General features: G+C 54.2%; 1 protein-coding gene across 5 annotated transcripts in view; it reads left to right on the forward strand.

Annotated features, from left to right (window-relative positions):
• Nucleotides 1-25282, forward strand: part of ACOT7 (acyl-CoA thioesterase 7) — a 97987-nt gene that overhangs the window by 43750 nt on the left and 28955 nt on the right. For all 5 annotated transcript variants that reach the window (XM_043923615.1, XM_043923609.1, XM_043923612.1 and 2 more), the window contains exons 3-6: nt 4167-4323; nt 8572-8663; nt 13185-13299; nt 19950-20036. In XM_043923615.1, the coding sequence (XP_043779550.1) occupies nt 4167-4323; nt 8572-8663; nt 13185-13299; nt 19950-20036 (451 nt within the window). The remainder of the gene's footprint in view (nt 1-4166; nt 4324-8571; nt 8664-13184; nt 13300-19949; nt 20037-25282) is intronic.

Genomic DNA, 25282 nt, shown 5'->3' on the forward strand with positions numbered 1-25282 from the left:
GATGTCCAAGTGTAGAGTCGTCTCTTGTGTTGTTGGAAGAGGGTGTTTGCTCTGACCAGTGCGTTCTTTGGCAAAACTCTGTAGCCTTTGCCCTGCTTCATTTTGTACTCCAAGGCCAGACTTGCCTGTTACTCTGGGTATCTCTTGACTTCCTACTTTTACATTCCAGTCCCCTATAATGAAAAGGACATCGTTTTTTTTGGTGTTAGTTCTAGAAGATTTTGTAGGTCTTCATAGCAGCCTCTTGCAGGCAGAGCTTGGAGAATTCCAGAAGGGGCCCTGAGGCTGTGCCCTCGTTCTTGCCTGGCTCTCTTAGCACTTGCCTTTCCCACTTCGTGCCAGCGAGTGGTGCTGTAGCCCCACAAATGTACTCAGGGCTGGAAGCCCAGCAATTGCCTCAGGTTGTTTCAGCCTCAGGGGTGATGTGACTGTGGGCGGGTGAGGGGGGGTGGGGTGGGTGTGGAAGGGACAGGTCCCCCCTTGAATCAGAGGGTGAACCCACATGCTGTGCTTGCCTGCACAGCCCCTGCTGCATCGCCGCTCTGGGACCTGACTCCAGGACCTTTATAGGAACAGACTCCTGCCTGTCTGAGGCTCTCCTGCGGAGGGGTGGACATGGAGGTCCCTGGCTTCCCTCCCAAGAGGCTTGTTCTGTGGGTTTGGGGCGGGCTGGGGAATTGGCTTGTTCGCCAGGTATCAGATGAGTTCTCACACAGGTGGGAGAGCTGTACTTTGCTGCCGTAGGCGGTGGCAGGTGGCTAGTGGGAAGGGTGCAGACACACCAGGGCTCGAACTGACTATCACCTGCAAGCCTGATGTCTCCAGCCCCCACAGGAGGGTGTGGTGAGGACCAGCTGCCAAAGTGAAGCCCAGAGCTGGCACGGGACCCACAGTCCCTCAGGAGCTGCCCACCCAGCCCAGGGGTACCCGTGCTAGCACGCCCAGTGTCCTCAAAAAGCCGGCTGGTTTCTTGATTCTGATAGAAAGTCGTGAAAGTGCTGGGTGCTGTGATTGGCAGTGAAGATCAAACATAAGACTATCTTTAGTGTCATTTGGTTAATGTAGATTGAAAAGGAAGCTTATTCCACGATATGAAGAACTATTACAACTCAACAGCAAAAAATAAACAACCCATTTAAAAAATGGGCAGAGGAACTGAATTGACATTTTTCCAGTGAAGACGTGCAGATGGCCAGCAGGCGTGTGAAGAGATCCTCACCATCAGTAGTTGTCAGGGAAATGCAGATCAGAAACACAAGATGTCAGAAACACGCCTGCCTGAGTGGCTGTCATCAGAAAGACAACAGATAGAAAGTCTTGGTGAAGATGTGGAGATAAAGGGATCCTGTTGGTAGGAACGTAAGCTGGTCTTGCCCTTGTGGAAAAGAGCATAGAGGTTAAAACTGATGGGCTTCCCAGGTAGTGCTAGTGGTAAAGAACCCGTCTGCCAATGCAGGATACGTAAGAGATGTGGGTTTGATTCCTGGGTCGGGAAACTCCTCTGGAGAAGGGAATGGCAACTCCAGCATCCTTGCCTGGAAGATCCCATGGACAGAGGAGCTTGGTGGACTACAGTCTATGGGGTTGCAAAGAGTCAGTCATGACTAAAGCGACTTAGCACACACACACACATGATCCAGCTATTCCACTTCTGAATATTTATCCAAAGGAAATGCAAACACTAATTAGAAGTGGTATCTGCATCCCCTTGTTCATGGCAGCGTTATTTGCAGTAGCTGAGACCTAAGACAACCTAAGTGTCCACTGATGGATAATAGGTAAAGAAATTGTGGGGAATTCTGTGGTAGTCCAGTGGTTAAGACTCTGCAGTTTCACTGCCGAGGGCCCAGGTTTGACTAGGGAGTCGGGCAACTAAGATCCTGCAAGCTGCACAACTCAACTGAAAAAAAAAGAAAGAAGTTGTGGTGTGTATACATGTACACTGTGGAATGTTATACATAAAGAAAGATGAACTCTTGCCATTTGCAACAACATGGATGACCACGAGGGTGTTAGCTAAGTGAAATAAGTCAGATGGAGAAAGACGGATACCTTGTGATTCACTCAGAGGTGGAATATAAAAAAGAAAGAAACAAAAAATACATGAACAAACCAAACACAAGCATGTAGATACAGAGGACAGAGAACTGGTTACTAGAGAGAGGAAGGGGTGAAGTAGAGGGGGCCAGGAGCAAGGTAGGTGAAGGGATCTCTGCTTAGTGATGGATGGAAGCTGTATTCTTGGTGGTGAGCTCGCTGTAGGGTGTGCAGAAGTAGAAACAGAACGTGGTACACGTGAAACTCATGCAATGTTATAAATCAGTGCGTGTGTGCATGCTGTCATGTCTGACTCTTTGTGACCCTATGGACTGCAGCCTGCCAGGTGCCTCTGTCCATGGGATTCTCCAGGCAAGAGTGCTGGAGTTGACTGCCATGTCCTCCAGGGGATCTTCCTGACCCAGGGATTGAACCCATGTTTCTTGCCTCTCCTGCATTGGCAGGTGGATTCTTTACCACTTCACCATGTGGGAAGCCCTATAAACCAACGCTCCCTCAATAAAAACTGACCCTAAAAAAACTTGATTTTCAGGAGTCCTCTGGCATCCAGTGGTTAAAACTTTCCAACACGCTTTCTTTTGTATATACGTATATGTGTATATATGTATATATTTGACTGCACCAGGTCTTAGTTGTGGCGCTTAGGATCTTTATCTGTGGTATGTGAACTCTTAGTTGCAACATGTGAAATCTAGTTGCCTGACCAGGGATCAAACCCAGGCCCTCTGTGTTGGGAGCTTGGAGTCTTAGCCGAAAGACCACCAGGCAAGTCCCAAGACTCCTTGCTTTCATTGCCAAGAGCCTTGAGGAACTAAGATCCCACAAACTGTATGCTGCATGGTGAGGGAAAAAAAACAAAAAACACCTGATTTTCAGTGCTGGTGTGGAGAGGTGCTGGGGCCAGGCAAGCACTCTGCCTGTTGAGAGGCACTGTGGGAACACTTGGTGAGGTGTTTGTTTGCTTCTCCCCAGTAAACCATCCCCAGGACCGAAAATGATTTAAATAAAAGAAAGCTCCTCACAGGGTTATTCATAATAAGAAACAATTGAGGTTGACCCAGATCTAACAACAGAAGAATATTCTGTTTGGCCATTAAAAAAATACCCTTGCGTGGATATCCTCCAGTGGAGTATTGTGAAATGGCAGCCATAGAAAGTATTGAGAAAAGGAAGGAGGAAGTGAGTCCCTCATTTTCATGAAGCGTGAGATCCCAGGGGTTCCCCTCGTGGCTGGGGACATAAGCCTTGTTCCTTTTGAATCATGAAAATGGGTTGTATATTTAAAGGATAAAGAACATTTTTTAAAAAGAGATGTGATTGCTAAGAGCTTGTCATAACATGGGCAGGTTATTTTTCTTCCTGTTGAGTGAAAAAAGCAGATTTTGAAAGTGGATATTTAGCATATACACAGTTAGGTGAGATTATATATGACAACTATAGGTGAGTATAAGTGACAATTATGCATGACTGTGAGTGTCAACGGTATGCCTCAAACTGCAAAACGAGGAGCCAGGCAGACAAGTGAACCAGTAAAACCCGTATTCCTGGGACAAAAAGCCTGGAAAGAAAGATCCCAAAGTAGAAGGCGTGGTTGTCTCTCGATGGGAGGGGTGAATTTTCCCTGCTCTACTTTTCTACTTTTCTGTACTTCCCAAGTTTTCCATAATGAGTATGTATTCCTTTTTTCACTTTCCATTATGCGAGTATCCTTTTTTAGAAAAGTCAGGAAAGAGAAGTTGCTTAGAACCCCACCACCCAGGATCACCTGTATCAACAGCTTTGCCCTGTTGCCCCCCAGGCAGTGCTTCATCTCCTGGTTTTGCATTTAAGAGTGTGTGCTGACAGTAACTTGCTCTACTTTATTCTTTATTTAAAAAAATTTTTGTTTCTTTGATCATGCCACGCAGCATGGGAGGTTTTAGTTCCCTGACCAGGGGATTGAACCCATGCCCCCTGCGGCGGAAGCGTGGAGTCCTAACCCCTGGACTGCCAGGCAAGTCCCATGACTTGCTTTACTGTACCCATGAGGAAGAAAACCAAAGGTCGTTCTAGGGGACGATGTCCAGGGTGGGGCCTCGGGATGACTGACCCGCCTCTGGTCTTTGCAGGAGCGCTGCGTGGCTGCGCTGGCCCGGGTGGAGCGCACGGACTTTCTGTCGCCCATGTGCATTGGCGAGGTGGCGCATGTCAGCGCAGAGATCACCTACACCTCCAAGCACTCGGTTGAGGTGCAGGTGCATGTGATGTCCGAGAACATCCTCACAGGTAACGTCTGTATGCAGCAACGGTGTCCTTGGGGCAGGCACAGCGGCTGTGGCTTCTGGCTCATCCTGACACTGTCTGTGATGACCTCCCTGCATTCCCGCCTCCTCCTGTGGGCGGTGACGTCTGCCTCCTCGCTCTGCAGATGGGAAGCCGGGGCACGGGCGTAGTTTAGGCAATGAGCCCGGTGTGTGGTCCCCCTCCCTCTGCGTTCCTGGGGTAGGGGCTGGCAGCCAGCTGGTCTGGGCAGAGGGCTGGCAGTGGGCTGGGAGGGCACCAGCAACCCTCCAGCCCTGCTAATGTACCCCCAGTGCCCCCCACCAGAGGGCACTTGGAGCGTGCTGGCCGGGCCCTTGCTCTGCACCCCGGGGACCCCTGCAAGCCAGGCTGTGGGCTGGTGCTCACTGGGTGAACCTTTGACTCGGGTTTGATCTGAATAGTCTCTTCCTCAGAGTGGTAACCATGGAAACCCTTTTTCCTGCCCCCACTGGGCGCTGCAGGGGAGTGTGGCTCCCATTTAGTCACTGCTTTTTATAACCGAGATGCTCATGAGGCAGGCAGCCCCTTGGTGCCCTGGCTGCCCCGCTCCTCATCCCAGCCCACCCAGTGTCCCGCCCAGAGGAGAGGCCCTGCCGGCTCTGGAGGAGGGAGCTGCCTAGGTCCTTGCCCTTCCTCCAACACCCCGTCCTCAGCCATGGCTGCCTGCGGAGTGCTGTGCTCAGAGATCTTCATGGGGCTCCAGGCTTCTCCCCCACACAGGCCAAGCGCTCAGTTCCCCATCTAGAACATTCTGATGACTGCAGCAGGCCTAGCCGCCGCATAGTGAATGGTGCAGCTGAGGCAGAGCCTGGGGCGGGGGAGCAGTCAGCTGGCTTGTGCCCCATGTCCTGATCTGTGGCCTGAGCTCTGTTCGGGGCAGCTCCAGCGGCAGAGACCTTGGATGCTGGTCTCAGGCAGTGGCACAGAAAGGGGTCCTCTGACCCTGACTTCCCACATGGGCTAGCAGCCCACCATCTGCCTCCCCCACTCCCACTCCCACCACAGTGACCCAGTCCTGCTCTCCTGGCCTGAGATGGGAGTGGAGCCTCCCTGCTCAGGACCCAAGGGAGGAAATGGCTGGCTGCACTCTCTGCTTCTCTTGAAATTCACACTTAGTCGATAGTGTTTTCAGCAGTGCTGGTTTTGTTCACCGCAATTTTCTGGTGTCTCAAAACAGGGTAGGGGCCTGCTTTACAGATTCCCGTCATCCAGGCCCCCTTTCTGGACATCAGAGGCTTTGGCCAGGGAGGAAGCCCGTGAACAGAATGGCATCAGACTGAGCGGGGACGAGAGGCAGGGGACAGGGGGCCTCTTGGGCTTTCAGACTGGAGCTCACCTCTGCCATGTGGCAGGGATCCTGGGATCTTGGCTTCTCTCACCAGAGGTGGTTCTCAAGGGGACAGACTTGGTTGTCACAGTCAGAGTGATGCTGCCGACTGCCTGGCGACCAGCCCGGGTGTCTGCAGAAGGAGGCTGAGGGGACTGGTGCTGGACTGACTATGTCTGAGGGGAGTGGGCATGTCCCCTGCCCCTGCAGCTTCCGTTGGCTCATGATGGACAGGGACTCAGTCACTGATGAATGAAGGAAGGAAGGAAGGAAGGAGTGGATGAGTTGCTCCTGTGCTGAGAGAAAGCCAGCAGGGAGCGCTGTCTAGAAGGACATGCTCCTGCCCGCTTTCTTCTTTCTTTGCAGGACCCTCCCTCTCTGGGCAGGAGTGGGCAGTGCTCACCCAGTGCCCGTGATAGCGACATGAAACCCTCTGCTTCGTGGTCAGGATGCTCTCCACCCTCCCTCCCACAACACACACACACACACAGTCCCCAGCTGCCCTGGCCCTGAAGGGCGGGTGCATAGAGTCTAAGCTGCCCCAAGGATAGCAGCGGCTGTGAGGAGCACGGCCTCCCGGGACAGCGGGCAGGCTGTGGGCATGTGAGGGGGACAGAGGCCCAGCAGAGGAGGGACCGGCCAGCACTGCCCAACCTTTGGACACGGGGGAGGGCTGAGGCCAAGGGAGAAACCTGAGGCTGGATCATGGGGTGGATGTGGATGCTTGGAGCCCTGGGGCTGCGTCTTCTCTCCACGGCTTGGTCGCCTTGTCCACCTTGCCCACGAGCCCCTGCTGCAGGTCTGGGTGCCCCCCTCCCCCCTTGATCTCACATCTGGTACCCCTCTGGGTCTTGGCACCACTTCTGCATCTGTGGCATCCTCTCTCCATCTTTCTATGTTTGGGCCTGTATGAGTCTCTCTTATCCTGGGACCCCGTGTCTCAAGGTCTTCTTGCCTTGATGTGTCTCTGCCTGCGTGTCCACTGGGATGTGAGGGCAGGCTGTGTGGCTGCCTGGTTCAGAACAGGGCTGCCCGGAGGGGCTTTGAACATGGCCAGGTGGGGAGACCAGGCTGGGTGGACAAACAGGCGACGAGCCTGAGCCAGGAGGCTGCTCACATGCCGTCTCCGTATTTCACAACCCCTGGCGGCAGGGCCCCGGTTCTGTGTGTCCCCCTCACTCGGGGCTGCGCCGCCTTCAAGAGGCAGCCGGGCGAGCACGCGCCCAGGCAGACAACCAGCAAACCTTTGCTCATTCATCTCTGGCAACTGTCAAAATATTAAGCTCACTGGGATGTGATTGCCGCGAAGCGCTCCAGAAAATGGCTGGGAGCCTCAGAATTTCAGGATAGATGTTTTCAGTGCTGTCGTTGTCTTTTGGTGGTTTTATTGAATGATAGAGAAAGCACAGTTCGAGTGTTTTGCCTCATTTGCTCCATGGTGTTCGTTTGGGTTTGGAGGAGGGCCACTCGGAGTTTCCATGGAAACAGGCCATCAGGCCGACTCTAGCTGAGTCGGACAGGAAATCTTTACTCCCCAGAGCAGGTTGTCAGAATCACTCTCCATCATAGAGCAGTGAAGATATTTTTCCATGTTGTTTGCCTGTGGTCCTGATGGTGCTGTGGAAACGTCCTGGTGGGCCTTGCCCTCTCTGTTACCGACCTGCTGGAGCTTGGCCTGGACCTTTGATCTAGTTTAAGGGAGAAAACAGAAGCCCCAGGATTGCCTTGGGGGGCAGGTCAGAGGAACTGTAGGAAGCATTTAGGGCCAGGCCCCCAGGCTGCTTCCTCTGCTCTATGTACTCTCTGTCCTGAAGTTCTGTTCTCTGCTGCATGGAATCTTGCACGTCAAAGAGGCAACTTTTAACAGGCATCCTCGCAAACATTAATACTTTCCTGAAATTATGGGGTCTGGGAGGCTTCGAGCTTCTGTATGAACCTAGGCAAGCCCGTTGACTTCTCTGGGCCTCAGTCTCCTCCTGCACAAGTGAGGGGTGTGGACCCAGGGATCCCTGGGCTCTCTTGGCCTGTGATGTTCAGCCCAGACAGGCCTCCGCCCTGGGCGCCCCACTCTGCCCTGAGGCCAGGCTCGGTGCCCAGAGAGGGTTCTGTTCTTACCGTTCACCCCAGAGCCGAAGCCAGCAGCCCACAGCGCGCTGTCAGCCCCCACTTGGGAGCATCTGGAGTGAGGCTGAGTCCTGCCAACTGTGCCTGGTGTGGTCCCCCCCCCCCCACCGGGAAGGGGGGCCTGGAGGGGGGCGGGCGGTACTCTGGCTGTGTCCCACGGCCCCGCCTCCACGACCCTCAGCCTCACGTCCACGAGCTGCCTCCTGCCCACCCAGAGCTCTTCTCGGGGACCTTTAGGCCAGTGGATGGGTCCCTCAGAGAATGATCCTGTTCTGGGTGTCGTGATGTCCAGTTCCTCAGCAGGGCCTTCTCCCATGAGATCCGTCAGCCGGGATCTCTCGGTGGAGATGGGGCCCAGCCTGGCTTTGTCCTGCTTTTCCCCGGGGGGAGGCCGAGGCCAGTCTGCCCGCCTCCCCCACCCCAGCCCTCACCTCCCCCTCCCTCTGGAGGCTCCTTGGGGGCCTGCCTGGAGTCGGCGCCCTCCAGATGTGGGCCTTCTGAGTTAGAAAGCCCTAGAAAGCCGGCAGGCCCCCCCCCCAGCTTAGACCAGAAGATCTGAAGTCTTCCCAGCAGCCTCAGTGTAGGGCAGCATGCTGGGGCAGGGGCTCCTTAGCTGAGGTCCACACTTCCCCCTAGTCTGTGCCCACACCTGTACCTCGAGGCTGAAGGAGGCCTGGGGGTAGGGGCCAGAGGTGGCGCTGGCCCTGCCTGCTGCCCTGCCGGCTCCCAGGCTATCCCTCACATGTCTTTCTTCTTTGAAGGTACCAAAAAGCTGACCAATAAGGCCACCCTGTGGTACGTGCCCCTGTCGCTGAAGAATGTGGACAAGGTCCTGGAGGTGCCTCCGGTTGTGGTAAGGAGACCCTGCCCACTTTTCCCAGGCAGGGGGTGGGGGAGCCAAGTCTTAGGAGAGTGGGAGGCATGGGGGAGGGATGTCCCTTCATGCAGAGAAGGCCAGAGCGGCTGGCCTGGGCCCTGCAGATACCAGACCCCTCTTGGAGGGCCCTGGTCAGAGGCAAGATGGGCAACAGGACTGTGCAGGTGACCAGTTTAGGGGAGACCACAGTCCTGGGGAGACAGGCTGAGACAGCTCTGTTTCAGCCCCGCTCTCTCTCCTGCCACGTCCACTTCCTTCCTTGGTTTCTCTCGTTTGGGTTTTTCTCTGGACAGTCACGTCTGTACATGAAGAGACTTCGTCATGTTCATGCCCAGGTGCCCCACTGCAGGCAGGCTCGGGGGGCAGGCATTCCGAGGGGGAGATTAGGCTGATAGAGGGGTTTAACTCCTCCCCTCACAGCGCCCCACCCCTTCTCCTGCGGTCCCCCCATCCCTGGATGTTCCGAGGACATCTGTGAGCCGCTCTCCCTGGGGGCCAGGCGCTCTGCTCTCACCCCTGCAAGGACGAGCTGTTCTCAGAGAGGCCTGGGCCTGGCTTGGCCGTGTCTGCCCCTGCAGGGAGCGTTTTTCTGTGGCCGAGATGTCCAGAGAAGAAACTTCTAAGAAACAGTAAAGTGGGGACCCAGGCAGTTAGGGACTGTATCGCACTCATGGAGGAGCACTCCCTAGTCTCCTCCTCCTTGCTCCCCCACCACAGGCCCCTTCCACTCTGTCGTGTCCCCCCACCGCCCACAGGCCTAGGGCAGTTGGGGCTTGCTCCCTGTCACCTGGGGGGTGCTCCCAGCCCGTAGCTCATGTCTGACCAGCACGCTGCCTGCCCCTGTGGAGGCAGTCAAGGCCCTGGGGAGTCGGGGGAGGGCCACTCAGCTTCTGGGCTCCAGCTGCCCTTAAGTCTAGACTTTTAAACAGCATTCCTGGTGACAGGTGTCCTCTCCACATGGACCGGGAAGGGTGCTCAGACCTTGGTCTGCATCCGGTTGGTGGTTCTGGGTTTGGTACTGTGAGGGCAGGGTGGTGGTGTCCGCAGCTCCGGGCCGCCTGTCCTTCCACACACGAGGAGAGGGCAGGTGCTTGGGGCCAGATTCCCTCATGTCCCATCTGTTTGAGTTTCCCAGGAGCCCCTGTGACACAGCCTGGGGGCTCAAACCACAGTTCATTCTCCCAGCTCTGAGGCCAGAAGTGCAGAATCACAGTGCCGGCTGGGCTGCCCTCCTGCCGGAGGCTTTAAGCCAGGGGTGATCCTTCCCATGTCATCTAGTTCCAGGCATTCCAGACATTCCTTGACCTGTGATCGCATCCCTCCAGCCTCTGCCTATGCGGTCACCTGGCTGCCTTTCCGTATGTGTGTGTGTGTGTGCGCGCATGCGCACACACGAGTGCACGTGTCTTAACTGATTATTCCTGCACAGACCCTAGTTCCCAGAAATGTCACATGCTAAGTCCCAGGTGGACAGGAATTCTGACAGGCTGCTGTTGAACCAGAACACTGGCCTTCAGTCCAGCCCGCCTCTCTCTCCATCTCTCTCCCTCCGTGCCCGTACCACCTACCCCCCACCCGCTTCCCACCGCATTCTTCCTGGAGCTGCTCTCTCTGTTGCTGACCAGTTTGTCATTTTCAAGCAGCACTGACTGAGGGGTTTTAAGACCCAAGAAGCAGGTGTGAGTCTGAGGCTCAGTGACTATCTTTTTAGAAAATACAAGTGTGCTTATCCTGGCTTTCATCTTTCCCACTAAGCACTTGATGTTAAATTAGCCACATCTCATATAAACACTCAAACACAATTATTTAACTTTTAGATTTAATTTTCAGATGCTACACAGTTTTAGAAGTCTCCAGCAGGCCTTATCTCTGGCTTCAGTAGCCACGTGATATGTCTTCAGGGGTTGCTGCTGAAGGAGGATTCCTGGGCCAGGCACATCAGCTTTTGCTTCCTTCTGGCTCCTAGAGACGGAGTGGGGTGGGCCCGGGTGCTGAGAGCTGGTGGGTTTTTAGCCAGCAGGGGAGGGGCAGGCAGCATCGGGTTCTGCTGGCTCCTGTCCCCCTCCCCATGGGGACAGGGCAGCTCTGCACGTCACCCCTCTAGTCCCCCACTCTCCCTCCCACATCCTGGTGGGGCCCCCTGGTCGCTTTCCCATTCCCTTTGTTTAGCCGTGTTTGATGAGACATAAATATCAACTCTGCCCATGTTGCAGGGGGTGTTGGAAGCGTTCCACTGGGTGCAGAGAGAGCTCCAGATGGGAGAAGCTGTGTGGCTTACAGCTGCAGCCATTGCTAATATTTATTTGCGTTTTCTTCCCCCCCTAACACGTGCTAGGCCCACGTACACTCCTTCGCTTGACTCCACATATAGGTCTGCTGTTTTCTGGGGCACAGCCCATCTGAGTCCTGGAAAGCCCAGCTCTGACTCCCAGGAGCACAGATGCTCAGGTGCTGGGAGCTTGACCATCAGGCTTCCTAGGTCCTGCTAGCCTCCTCTGGCTGACCCCGCACTGATAGTGGTTATTTACTGAGCACATACGTCATTCTGCCTCTGTGTGTGTCTCTTACATGTCTCACACATGCAGGTATGTTATGTTGATCATACATACATCCCACACATACATATACGTAGATATCTCACAGAGCATACATTGCACACGTGCACATACACTGCTGTCACACATACGTGTGTGTGTGGATCGACCACATGAGTGCCTCTTCCTGGGGAAGCCCAGCTGTCCCCTGTGGTGTCACTCAGCGAGGACTTAGTCACTATGCTCCACCTCGTCCCCCAGGGACCAGGGACCTCGGTGACCCTGTGATGAATCAAGAGACCTCTGATGTCTTGGAGACAGCTGTGGCCCCTGAGAGGCTGGGGGAGCACTGGGGAGTGGACTCTGGTTTTTATTGGTGTGTCAGTGTGAGCTTAAGTCAAAAGCTCACTCAGACTGTTGCCTTGGATGTCTGGGCAGTCTTCTGCTTCAAGTGAGCGGAGTCTGGTGAGCCCTTGGGGATGAGTTGGGTGTCAGCCCATCGAGAGCATGCTGTCATGATGTTGTCCCCAGATTTTAAGTCAGCAGGAGGCGCTTATTTGTGAAGAGGCTACGTTTTCTTGGTCCTCATGGCTGGTGTCAGAGCCGGGGCCCCTGTCAGCCCCCACATGAGTGCAGAAGTCTCATTACCCTGCTGGACACGAGGATTTATTAGACTGGGGAGGTTGGCTCTTTGTTTAAAAAAAATCTCTTTAAAGGCATTCCTTGAGGACACGTAAGTTGTCCTTCAGCTTCCCTAGAAAGGCACAGCACAGTCTCTGCTCTTGGAGGCCTTGCTCTGTGGTGGGACATGAGGGATTGTCTGTTTACGGAGGGAGAGGCTCGGGGTTCCCTGGTGCCCTCAACACCCACCATACTTTGTTTCTTTTGGACATACCACCCCGCTCCCTTCAAAGCCTCCTTCAGAGACGGACTCTCAAGCCCAAGATGATGGTAATGAAGCCATTGAATGTGTTCAGACGTCAGTGGTTTTGCAGCTGAGCCACTTGCAAGAAAAGCAAGATATTGAAAACCAGCTTTTGAAAGCAGATCTGAAATTGCAGGGTCAGAGAGGAGCACGCAGGGCCCCAAGCCCAACTGCCTCTCCACGGGCTGAGCGGGAGATGCAAGTGGAATGGATGGAAGGGCAGAGGTCAGAGCCCGTCAGGAGAGTGGCCAGGCAGGGGTCAGCAGGGAGGCCCTGAGGACCCCAGACCTCCCCAGTGGATCCCGGGACAGAGGGTATTGCCTGCACCGGGCCCTAGGGCAGTGGGCACCAGAGGACCCAACATTCTCCATTTTGCCACTTTTATTTTCATGTTTATATTTACCTTCTTGGATCAGAATACCCATGACCCATCAGGAGAGCTTTGGTGGGTGTTCCTTATACACCAGCAGCCTGCTCGAGTGGCTGGGAGTCAGTGGAGTGAGGCTGCCCAGCGTCTGGGGCACACGGGGACCTGCCCTCTCCTCTCCTGGTCTCGAGGGCAGCCTTTCTGGGGCTCTCCGACTCTCTCGTTCTGTGTCTAGGAAGGACTGGGGCAGCTAAATATAACATGGAAAGTGGCTGAGATCGTCAGTGTGATGTTTTAATGGTGAAAAACGGGGAGCAGACTAAGTGTCCAGATATTATGGATCCATCACATAAATTATGGCAGGATGATACATGAGAGGAGGGAAGGCTGTGACTTTTGAGCTTCACATACAGCACGGCAGAACCTTTTATACACATGGGCAGAAAAGCAGTTCCAGGGAGGACGTCACTCAAATGTCTGACCCAGTCTCTCTTGTCCAGGGAGGTCTCCGTGGTATTTCCCCCTCCTCTGTGTCTTTATTATTTATATCGAGCGTGTATTGTCAGAGAAAGATATAGTTCCAGTTGCAGGAAGGCGGGGCACACGCGAGGAGGCGACCTGGGGGCCAGGCCTGACCCTCTCCCGTTCTCCCACCCCGCCCCGCCCCGCAGTACTCCCGGCAGGAGCAGGAGGAGGAGGGCCGCAAGCGCTACGAGGCCCAGAAGCTGGAGCGCATGGAGACCAAGTGGCGCAATGGGGACATCGTCCAGCCCGTCCTGAACCCAGGTAGGAGCCGGGCTGCGGTCTGGGGGCCGAGGCGGTGAGGCCTGCTCGTGAGTGTTGTCTTGCTGGGGCCAGTGCGTCCCCAGGTGCTGTCTTGTGGGGCACCGTCCCTTTGACCCTGCAGCTTGCAAGCCCTGTCCATGTGGTGCAGCTGACCATAGGGCTGGGGGACAAGCCTAAAGGCCTCGGTGTGTCTGCTGCCATGGAGCGCTGACCGGGAGGCCCCCGGAGGGGAGGGGCCCCACTACCTGGGCAGAGGGATGCACACCTGGCCACGAAGAGTTTGTCCCTCTAGTTTACCTGGAGTGGGTTTTTGATGGGATTTCCAGCTCATAAAGAGACAGAATGGCTGACTTCCTTGGTGACGCAGTGAATAGGAATCCGGCTGCCAATGTAGGGGACACAGGTTCGATCCCTGGTCCGGGAAGATCCCATATACCGCGGAGCAGCTAAAAGCCTGTGAGCCATAACTATTGAGCCTGTGCTCTAAAGCCCAGGAATCACAACTCCTGAAACCCCCTGAGCACCCTAGAGTCTGTGCACAGCAAGTAGTGAGCCCATACACCGACAGCCTGTGCTCCACAACAAGAGAAGCCACGGTCCCGAGAAGCGTGCATACCACAGCTGGGGAAAAGCAGACACAGAAAGCAACGAAGACCCAACACAGCCAAAAAAAACACAGAATGGCAGCAGCATGTCCCACATTGTCCTTCCCGGGCCCACTGCCCAGACATGGGTTCAGTACAGACTCTGAGCACTCGGACAGTTTGGGGCGCAGAGAGCTCTGCCACGCCTGGCTCCTCACGGCTGCTTCCTCCAGTCTTCCTCCTAGTGCCTGGAGGGCTGCGGCCGTAACAAAACCTCTGTCCACAGTCCTGATAGGTAAGGGAGGCTGTCCCACGAGTCCCTGATGGAACAGATTCAGGGCTGGGCCTTGGGGCTTCAGCCTGGTGTCGCACGTCACCCTCCTCTGCGCACACCTGACCACATCTTCCTGTGAGGAGTGCGGGCTGTGTGTCCTCTCCTCTCCGTGTTGGCTGGGCTCCCAGGGTGAGTGTCCGTGTTCCATGCTGGATCCCAGAGCAACACCTCATGGGCCCTGCGTGCGGGTGGTGTGGCTCCTGATCCGGCCCTTGTGGGCTGTCTGAGGACTGGCCCCGGGTCACCCCTTCTCCACTCCATGCCGCTGCTCCATGAGCCCTGGGCTCTGCCCCTCTCCCGCTAATGAGCACGGTGAGCTCCAGGGCCGGGGCTGGAGAGACTGAGGCTCTTGTGATGACTTCAGTGTGTCCAGGCCCTGGGCGTGTGCCACAGGCGGTCAGCGACCTCAGTCCCAGGCTCTGCTTTCAGGAGGGCGGGTGAGCAGGCAGGTCAGGAAAGGCACAGAGGGACACGGGGGAGTTGCGATGTCTAAAGAAAGACACAGACTTGGTGTTGGGGGAGTTCCTGGGAGAGAGCCTGGAGCAGGTTGAATGGCAACTTCCTCCCCCCAGGACACAGATTACAAGTCCCTGGGCCCTGTGACCACAACCTGATTCGCGGAGGGGGGCCTCTGCAGATGGAATCAAGTTAAGGGTCTTGAGATGCCCAAATCCAGTGACCAGTGTCCTTGTCAGAGACTGAAGGGGAGCAGCAGTGTCAGCCCGAAAGCAGCAAAGAGAGGGGCTGGGAAGAGTTGCTGGCTGGCTTCTGAGGGCTGAATCCACCCCTCCTGGGGTGATTGCTGGCCAGTGCTGGGACAGAAGCTGGGGCTGAAGGCAGTCTTGGGCTTTGAGGGCCATGGGGTTAATCCTGGCTTACTCCTTTGACTGACTGGGAAACTAAAATTACTCAGGGTTTTCAATCAGTTTAAACTCCTTCACTCATGAGATTATTTTCTGTTTGCCATCCTCTGATTGTGAATCTGATACATAGTATTTTTTAGGATCTCTTACTTTCAAGTGATATTACTGTAAGAAGGCATTCTGAATCTCAAGCTTTTGTGATAGATTTTTATAAGCTTTAGTTTCACCTTTTCTGGCCCTAATAAAATGCATCTTTCTAGGCAATAGGGACTGACTTTTAACCACTTCTTACGGATGTCGCATATCCATTCTCTGCAGGGTTTTTAAGCATTACCATGTGCACTTGGCACTGGGGTCTCCTAACACTTGTGCCCCTCCCTGTGGGAGGACCCCCTTGGGGAGACAGGATCGACCCTGGACTTGCCACCCCACCACCCGCAAGTCCCCCTGGTTCTGCAGCTCTCCGTTACTTTTGCAGTCAGAATCAGATTTCATCTCTGTGGCTGTTGCCTAGCAACCCCTGTGAGGGGCCAAGTTCATCTTTCAGGTGTCTTTTCAGAGAGTCTGGGAGTTTTTTAGAAGCCCAGTTTTTCTTACTGTGTTTCCTCCATCTGACAAGACAAAATACAGTTACCTTGAACTCTTCAAGTTCATGACCATTAGTTGTCCAGCCTTAACTGTGTAGGGACTGTCTGGTCCTGTGACCCACCGACCATTCTGGGGGCTGTCAGGTTTATGATAGAATTAGCTCTGCCTCTTCCCTGGCCTTTGGGTTTGAAGCAGTGTTCACCTTGTAGTCTGATCCCCACCGTCCCCAGTGTCCCCACTGCTAGGACAGCCGGGGTCTCTTTTTATTTGTTTATGTTTTGGTTGTGCTGGGTCTTTGTTGCTGTGCCCGGGCTTTCTCTAGTTGAGGTGAGCAGGGGCTCCTCTTCCTTGCAGTGCTCGGGCGTCTCTCTGCATGGCTTCTCTAGTGGAGCACGTCTAGGGTGCTTAGGCTCAGTAGTTGCCACACGCAGGCTCAGTAGTTGTGGCTCTTGGGCTTAGTTGTTCCGTGGCATGTGGAATCTTCCCAGACCAGGGATCGAACCCATGTCCCCTGCATTGGCAGGTGGATTCTTATCCACTGGACCACCAGAGAAGTCCAACATCTGGGGTTTTGATGAGTCAGACCATCCGCTCGTTCTTGGGCTGGGCCTGGACCCTGCCTCCCTGAGGTCAGCCAGTACCTGACCGCCCCTGCTGGCCAGTCCACTCTGAGCCACCCACAAGAGTGCTTGGTGCCTGCCCGCTGGGGGCTGGCCCTGGATGGGAGAGCCTTCTCCCTGCGGTCTGGCCAGGCCCTGTCACCCCAGCTCCCAGCAGCACTTGTCCTGGGGAGGAGGAGGGAGCAGGAGAAGGAACCTCTGGGCTTGCACCCCAGCTCTGCTCCATGGGGACTTAGCCTGTCTGCACCTCAGGTTCCTGCTATGGGCATGAAGGAGGGGGTCTGTGCTTATCTCTGGCTGCCCTGGGGACCTCACTCAGTTTCCAGACATCATTCTGAAATTGCAGGTTCAAAGATGGGGCGCATTAGTCAAGGTTGTGGTAGTTGCTTCCATTCTAAAATCCTAGTGCCTAATGCTAGAGGTTTATTCCCTGTAAAGTCCTAATCCGGAGACTCTCCTCCAGGAGGTGGGGACCTTGGCCTCATAGCTCCGCCTCTATGTCCGGTAGCTCCTGGCACCTCGGGAGGGGAAGGAGCAGGGAGGCTCTCTGTCATGGGCTCGATGGGTTGGACCTGGGTCGGGACACTTCTGCTCACTCTCCTGTGGGGGCTGGGAAGTGTGGTCCAGCCAGGAAGCAGGCGAGGAGACAAGCCTGCCCAGTTCTCACTCCTGGTCCCATGTGTACATGCCACCCTCAAGGACAGTGACCACCATCCTGTCCAGCCCCACGTCTGTTTGTTTGGGCAGCACTCGTCACAATCACAGATGACCCCTGTATGTCTGTGCCTTGCCCTCGAGCTTTGAAGACCCATCTCACATTTCTCTCTGTTCCCCTAAGAGACAGGGTGTAAAGAACAGGGGAAGGGCCACTGAGGATGACCAGGGACAGGAGGTGTCTGCGGACCCCCCTGGCACAGTCCCAGCCTCTGAAGCCCTCTGAACCCCCAGAGTTACAACTCATCACCCAGGGAAGGAGCACTGAGGGTGTGGCTGCATTTTCCTTTCCCCGTCAGAAGATTGGTGTTTTCACTTGTTAAAAGCACATTAACGCAGGTTCCAAGAACACTGAATTAGTAGACATGGCTTAATTGATATTTTAAACATTACTACAGAACACAGGGGGAGGGCATCTGTTTGGCTCGGTGGTTATAGTTATTTCAAATGGCTTGACATTTGAATAAGTAGATAGTTGACATGACAAAGGTTTTTGTGTGTTATTTCCATTGTTTGAAATTAAAAAAAAAAAATCTTTTGTCATTGTCCACCCGCAGACCTCTTAACTGGTCAGAGCAGTTCCTGAGAGTGGGCCAAATTTGAGGCTTTTCATTTCCATTCATGCTGTAAAATAGCTACTTTGATGTTTTTTATGAGCAGGACACAAAGCAGAGAAAGCGCCGCAGGGAACTGCGTGGCTCTCGGTGCCTTTTTGTTCTTTGCAGAGAGAGGCCCAAGGGAGACAGTCCTTGAAGATCGGGGGTGTCGTGGGCTGCTAGTGCTGCCCTGGAGTGTTTCTCTGATGGCTGTGGCGGCAGAGGGACTTAGCTGGTATCCTCTCTGGCCCTCGGGCTGTACCCTCCGTCCAGTCTCCCCAGGCCAGGGCGGGCCTCTGAAGCCCCAGGCCGCAGTAGGTGTGGCCATGGGTGCACCTGACCAGCAGGGGCCATGATCTCCTCCTGAGGAGAAGGAGGGTTTTGGGTGCTCTTCTCCACTTGGAATGAAATGAGGAACTGGGCAGGGCAGCGTCCTGGACGCCTTCTCAGGGCCTGCCTTCTCCTCCAGTGTAGTGTGTCTGGCGATGTTTCCTTGAGACCCAGTGTGGTTCCCTGATGATATGGACTGTTCTGGACAACCCCGAGCCTGGGAGGCATCTGGGAGAGGAAGCATCTCCTCCCGGGGGTCATCTGCACTGACCACAGTCCCCAGGGATGCTGGGGCCTTGGGGCCCCCTCCCTGAGCCGTGGAGCTATGCGTGCCGTCTGTTGTCTGGTTTTAGACAGCGTCCTTGTGCCCCTGCTCCCGAGGGGTCCACCTCCAGGTGAGTGGGCGGGAGGATGGAATCCTCAGACCTGGCCTCTCGGCAGGGCGTTCTCCACTGGCTCCCGACACTGCGACAGGCTGTGGCTTCAGACATGTCCCAGGTGGAGGGTCCACCCGAGGCTGGTGCCAGGACCTCCCATGGTAGCTGGCTTCTGCCTCTGCTGGTCACACAGGGAGCTGGAGAGCAGGCAGAGGGGAGCAGGCCAGTCGCCAGAACCCCCCAAAACAGACGCTGACCACAGATAACAGTGAGAGCCCCGCGCCCTCCCCATCTCCTGAGCTGGAGCCCCTTCATGGCCTCTGCCACAGCCGAGGGCCCTCCCAGCCAAGAGCACATCAAGATGGTCGAGTCCTCCCGCAGGGCCCTCTCGGAGCAGATGGTACTTCACATACGAGCTTGAAACTTGAGTCTAAATCTCTCTAAGCTGGGAGGCTTGAGAACAAATAGCAAATATCTTGAGTTTGAAAGTTAGTCCTCAAAACCCCTGCTCACAGGAACGCAGATCTTCCTGCTTCAAGACCCCCACAGACAACTACACCTCCTGGGATCCCACGTGAAGGAGCACTGGGCAGAGTCTCAGAGGCAACTGTCGACGCTGGGTGACCCAACCTGGGTCCTGAACACCGTTACTTCCTGCACAGGCTTTTCTGTCTACGTCCAAACACAGGAAGGACCTTTCTTCACCTGCAGGGTGTCTCAGCCACTCAGGGGCCCAGCAGGCTGGCGTCCTCGGCAGCTCCGTCTTGCTGGGGCAGGAAGGGGCCACCCTCTCTGAGCACCAGCTGTCCGGGCAGGAAACAGATGGGCGTCAGCCATCCTTCCCAGAAGGGCCTGGGAAGGCGGAAGCAGGCATGGCAGGGGGTCTGCCCAGAAGCCCCTTTGTTGAATTACTCACACCTGTCAGAAGAGTCAGTGTTTTGAGGGATGGTGTCACTTTCTGGAGATCGGGCTTTATTTCATTTTTTTTTTTTTTTAAAGTGCAGCCTCTTAGAGATTTGCAGCAGCAGCTGTGCCACATGGGTGAGGGGGTGGTGGCTTGGTGCTCCGGGAAGATGCATAGGGGACGCAGGAGGAAAAGCCAGCATCCCTTCTGGTACTGCGTATCTTGGGCCGGGTCGCCACCGAGGTCCAGCTGCAGTCCAGGATGGGGTCTGGGGTCTCATACCTGCGGTGTCTCTGTCTGGTCCGGAGTGTCTGCCTACTGTTGTGTTTAGTGAAGTCACAACTTTCGAGAGGCTGTGTAATAAATTGCTAAAATGTTTATGGAATGGGGCATGAAAGTCGGATGGGTGACTGTGTCCTAACAGATGGCCACATCCATCCTGGGGGCTTATAGCCCAGAGGTGGAGGTGGGCAGTGGCTGCCCGTGGGGCAGGGCAGGGCCTCACTAGGGACACTGGTGTCCCCAGGAAATGACGTCACGACCCACTATCCAAGTGGCTAGTTAATCCTCAAGCCTTCCCCCCGTGGACTGGCTTGTTTTGAGACCAGTGTTCCTTAGAGAAACCCCACCCAGGGTGGTGGCAATGACCATGTGAACGTCAGGACAGTGTCACACTGCAGGGCCCTTAAGCTGTGGAAACCGATCAGTCTTGTGACCTCATCTCTCCTTCATGATTTCAGAGCCGAACACGGTCAGCTACAGCCAGTCCAGCTTGATCCACCTGGTGGGGCCTTCCGACTGCACCCTGCACGGCTTCGTGCATGGAGGTAAGGACAAGTGACCCTTGCTGTCCCTTCCCACTCACTCATTAATCCCCCCAGGAGACCATGCTGGCATCTGACCCAATTTAGGCTCTTGTGTTTAATGAAGTATGAATTTCAGCTTTTAAGAAGTTGCATAATAAATTACCGAAATACTGTCAGCGCCTGTTTTTAAAACTGGTAAATGAAAGTCAGATGGGTAACTGTCCTAATGGAGGGTCACACGCAGCACTGGGAGCTTACAGCCACGAGACGTCTAATGGCTGCCCGTGGGTCAGGGCAGGGCCTTTGGGGGAACAGTGAGGTTACCAGGGAATGACAGTGTGACCCACCAAGAGAGAGGGGTTAATTCAGCATGGTCTTGCCTCTGGTGTTTGCATGTGTTTCTTCCTTTAATCAGACTCCACCTCAGACAGCACAGACCTTGGAGCTCCCAGCTTGGGGACCACAGCTGGCACAAAAGAGGACTTAGCTCCAGCCTCACAGAGGGATGCTTTCTACTTTAACTGTGTGTGATTATTTTCTTTGTGATTTAAGGAAAATATAAATGGTATGTCATAATCCATAGTTTAATGGAGATAATCATCTCAAATGACATTAAAGTAAACTTTAAAAAAGAAAAAAAGGATGATATAAAGAAGAAACAAAAGGGGAAAAGTCGGGAAGCAGTATGGCAGTTAGCAGAAGTTGTGTGGGTGGTGGGAGTCTGGGCACTACTCCTGTTGGCATACAAGTAATTCCTCATCCCCTGGGTGTGATGGGCACTTGCACATGGTATTCATTTGCACTCATTTCCAATTGCCTGAAATGCCAAGTTCTCCTTTCTTCTCTACTGTGAAAACTCCTATTCATCCTTCAAAACCCCATTCCAATAGTGCCATTCCATGCAGGATTACACTGATAACTTCTACCAGGGGATGCCTCCAGAGCAGGGCTCAGTCTTTCTCTTTGTGTAGGCTCTGGGGTTTCGCACAAAGTCAGAGAGATGCTTTGCAGAAGCTTGTTCTGGAAACAAGAGATACAGGTCAGGCTTGGGTTGGAAAGCTTGGGGTGATAAGCCCTGGGCCTGTCACAATCAGGGAATGGGCCCTGATTTGAGATGTGTTTTTCAAGTTGTTGTTTTTTTTTAACTAATCCTCTTTTTGTGTATTTCTTTATCCAATTTCATGATAATTTTCCTCTTTGAACTAAGTGCTGGTCACAATGCCCTTAGATCTGATGAACTTAGTCCTACCTAAGGGAAGCTGTAGTTCATAGCAAAGGGTACGTTCTAGGCTCGTGAATGTTGTGACAATCAGGGTATCTTTCTACTTAGAGAGGTGCTGTGGCCTCAGCAGCTCTCTGTTCTTCACTAGCCCCTCTATCCAACAGCCGGGCTTCTGGAACTGCTGAGAACTGTCTTTGAGACTCGTAGTGTATAGTATGCTCAGTCGCTCAGTCATGTCTGACTCTTTTGCAACCCCACGGACTGTAGCCCGCCAGGCTCCTCTGTCTGTGGGATTCTCCAGGCAAGACTACTGGAGTGGGTAGCCATTCCCTTGTCCAGGGGATCTTCCCAACCCAAGAATCGAACCCACATCTCTTTAGTCTCCTGCACTGTAGGCAGATTCTTTACCACTGAACCATCAGGGAAGCCTCATAGAGCTCTGTTCTACTTGAAGTTTGTGAAACTCTGTGCTAGAATTTTTGCTTATTTCATCCAGATTTTGGCAATAAGTTTATACTCTTCAGTCTGATCTTTCTTCACATGCTTGAGGCATCCATGAAATGCAGGCAGCAAGGGAATTTTTGGAATATTTTAGAAATATAAGGCATTTTATTCTCATTTATATAACCTGTGTGGCTGCATTTAACAGTCATTTTTTTAAAATACACATTAAAGAAGTGTTTATAATGGCTTTATAATATTTAGTGCCTATTTTAGTAGGGATTTTGTGTTCGTGATTTAAAAATCGTGCCTCCTAATTTTACCAAAACTAGTCTTCTCTTCTGATGCCTCGTAACTCACCGGGAGTGAACGTGCAGAAAACACTGAGCACAGTGATCTTACTGTATTTTCCTGTAAAGGGAATGCCGTCACCAAGAATGCTGTTTGAGTCATTTGAATGAAAGTCTTTCGTAAACTATATGTAATTCAGTGGACGCCAATCACAGGAGAAAATAGCGAAGTGAGATGGATGCTAATTTTGCTTTTTTTCAGTAATTCTGTGCTGCACACATGTCTTAGAGAAACTCCTCTCCTGCCCTGTTTTCTTTGGTTTGCACACGTTGGGTAATCTTCGCTTGAGGACTGGCTCCTACCCCGCCACCTAGAAAACACACACAGTACAGACCTGGGCAGCGCCGAGCTGGTATGAGATGTAGTGGGGAGGGCTGGAGATCACCTGCAGGGGCAGGGCCTCTGATAACCAGTCAAGGGAATAGAAAAGATGTGGGGAGTGAAATGCAGGGTGAGGAGGACACTTATTTGCTGCGAGGAAAAGCGGCCTGAAAGAAGCACCTGCTTCTCTGGGTGCTGACTTTCAGGGCCTCTGTGTGGCAGCGCTGGCCAGGCTTTGGGCTTCTGCCTTCTGAGTCCTCCACTTGGAAGTCCTGGGATCTTGGCCCAGGAGAGGCCATTCTCCTTCCGCCCTCCCCTCCCCCATGGTTGGCTGAAAGGGGTGACCCGGCAGCTGTGTGTGGGGTGTTTAGGTTCTTGCAACACTCAAGACCTTTTTATAAACTCATCCAAAACCCCATCCTTGATAAAAACAGTCAGGGTAGGAATTGATTTTACTCCCCCAACATGATAAAAGCCTTAATGCGAGATCTTATTCAGAGGGGAGCCTGGAGGATCTTCCCCTGAGGTTAGGAGTCAGGCAGGTTAACATTGTTTCAGAGATTTTAGGCACCACAGTAAAACAGGAAAGAAAGCAAAGTCACAAGAACTGGCAGAAAAGAAGCAGTGCTCTCTGGCTTTGCAGATGGCACAGTGACATACCTGGAGAGCCCAGGAGATTCGGTGATAAAAATAACTCAAATAATTAAAAATTCAGGAACGTAGCAGCATACGAAATGAATAATAGTAATTATAGAAAAGCTTGCCTGAAATAGAAAATCTGATTTTCCTTGTTTTGGTTTGCAGATCTGTTTGTTTTCTGCGGTATGCTTTGTGTCGATGGATTTTTAACTCCATCATGACACATGACTTTTTCACATTTGATGAAAAGCGGGGGTGGTTTTGTGCCTTTGTCTCTGATTCATCTTCTTAAAGGTCTCGCTCCTTCTCCCGTGTTGGTTCCTGAATGTCCTCTGCCGTGATTTCTCTCCTGGGGACTGCCTTGCCTGGCCCTTTGTCGGCTGTTTTCCACATGGTTCTCCCAGCCCGAGAGGGGCGTTGCCACCACAACTGGCCCGACGTGAAAGGAAGCCGAGACCACTGGGCTTTTCTAAGACCTGTCTGGCCGTGGGGAGCAAATCAGAGAGGGAAGACCCCGGAGGTGGGGGGCCCTCAGCCTGGGCCCTGCGGCTCTCGGCTCCATGCGCTCACCTCTGACTCCCTTCCCCTTGACGTGCCCGTTGTTCTCTTGCCTTGATGTCCAGCCTGGCCTTCCCACCTGGCCCCATTCACCCGCCCGGGCCCACACTGTGTCTTCCTGGAGCGTCCTGAGCCCCTCCCCCGCAGGCGGATGCGCCATTGCCGCTTCACTCGCCACGACCCCGATGCCTCCTCTCTTTTTAGTGTGTTTTATAATGGATATAGCCAGTTAACAATGCTGTGAGAGTTTCCGGTGAACACAGAGCAGCCCAGTCATACACACACCTGTGTCTGTTCTCCCCCAAACCCCCTCTCGTCCTGGCTGGACAGCTCCCCGCTTTCTGCCTCCTGTGATGACTGGTTTTCTCAGGCACTCGCCTCCTGGCACCCCATCTTCCTACCCTGCCTGGCCTCTCTCCTGTGGTGCTCTTGGAAAAGGAGCTCAGTGAACGTCCTCTGAGTGAACGGAAGACATCTTTTGGAAACACAGTTTGAGTTGACAGTTGCAGGTGGCTGTGTCCTGGGCGATTAGCAGCTTTCCTCTGTTAGAATCACGGGCGGTAACTCCAGCATGTGACTCCCACATCCTCAAAACTGCCGGGTTGGGCCCACAGGACAGGCTCCGCCCTGTGCTTCATTGCCCCTGTGGTGGCTCCTGCAGGGAACCCGCCCCCATCTGCCTGACCCAGCAGGCTCTGGCACTTCCTGCTCCGCACCTTGGAGTGCCTGCTCTCCATCCCTCCGGCCCGGTCCCTCTCTTGTCCTCCCTGGAGTCTCCTGCCAAAGCTGGCGGGCTGGTCTGGCCCTCACGGTTCATCCGGCTTCCCCTGCCCAAGGCCCGGGCTCGCCTTCCCCTGCTTTCTTTGCCACCGCCACGCCTGCAGCCCCTGTGCTGTCCCGCCTTCCTGCCTGTCTTCCTTTCCTGCCGGCTTTGGGGACCCAGGCCCCATCCCAGCCTGGGCCGGTGGCTCCAGCCACATACCCCCAGCCCACCCCCGACTCCAGCTGCCTCTTCAGGACCAGCCTGGGACGGTTGGCACAGAGTATCAGACATGAGTCCGGGGTTCCTCCCGGCCTTACCCCTGTGGTGGCGACCAGACCATCCTTCTGGTTGTGGAGCCAGGATTCCTGTGGCCTCTGTGACTCAGCCTGTCTCAAAGGCTCTCTGTGTCACCTGTCAGCCAGACCTTTGGGCTCCAATTTCAAACATCAGAGTCAGTTCTTGCCGCTTCCACTGTCACCTCCGGGTCTGCATGTTTCCTGGGAAATGGCCTCACATCTGGTTCGAGTTCCCTGACCGGTCTACTCGGAGCTGAAGGCAGATTGAGCTGGGTCTGCTCAGGCCCCATTGACAGCTGTCTGGAGGCCTGTCTTTGTCTTCAGGTCTCTGGAATAAGAGAATAGGCCTTTCCTGTCCACCTGGTGTAAGAGCCCATACCACGACCTGCCCGCTTGCCGATCCCGCTTTCCTGCCATGGAGACCCACCACGCCAGCCCTGGGGAGGTGGGGTGCACAGCAGAGAGGGGCCCAGGTGAAGGAGGCCTGGAGACGAGGTGTGGGGTCCGTTGGGGAGGCTCCTGCATAGACGGCATCTACTGAGTGTTGCTGGGTGGTTGTGAAAAGGCGTCCTGTGCACCGGGGGGAGGACTGATTTCACTGAAGAGTACAGGATGCAGCCCAGATGCTCCTCTCCAGTTTCGTGACCTCGTTTCATTGGAGCTCCTCTCTCATGGT

This window comes from Cervus elaphus, chromosome 14 (genome assembly GCF_910594005.1).
Source record: "Cervus elaphus chromosome 14, mCerEla1.1, whole genome shotgun sequence".
Taxonomy (NCBI): domain Eukaryota; kingdom Metazoa; phylum Chordata; class Mammalia; order Artiodactyla; family Cervidae; genus Cervus; species Cervus elaphus.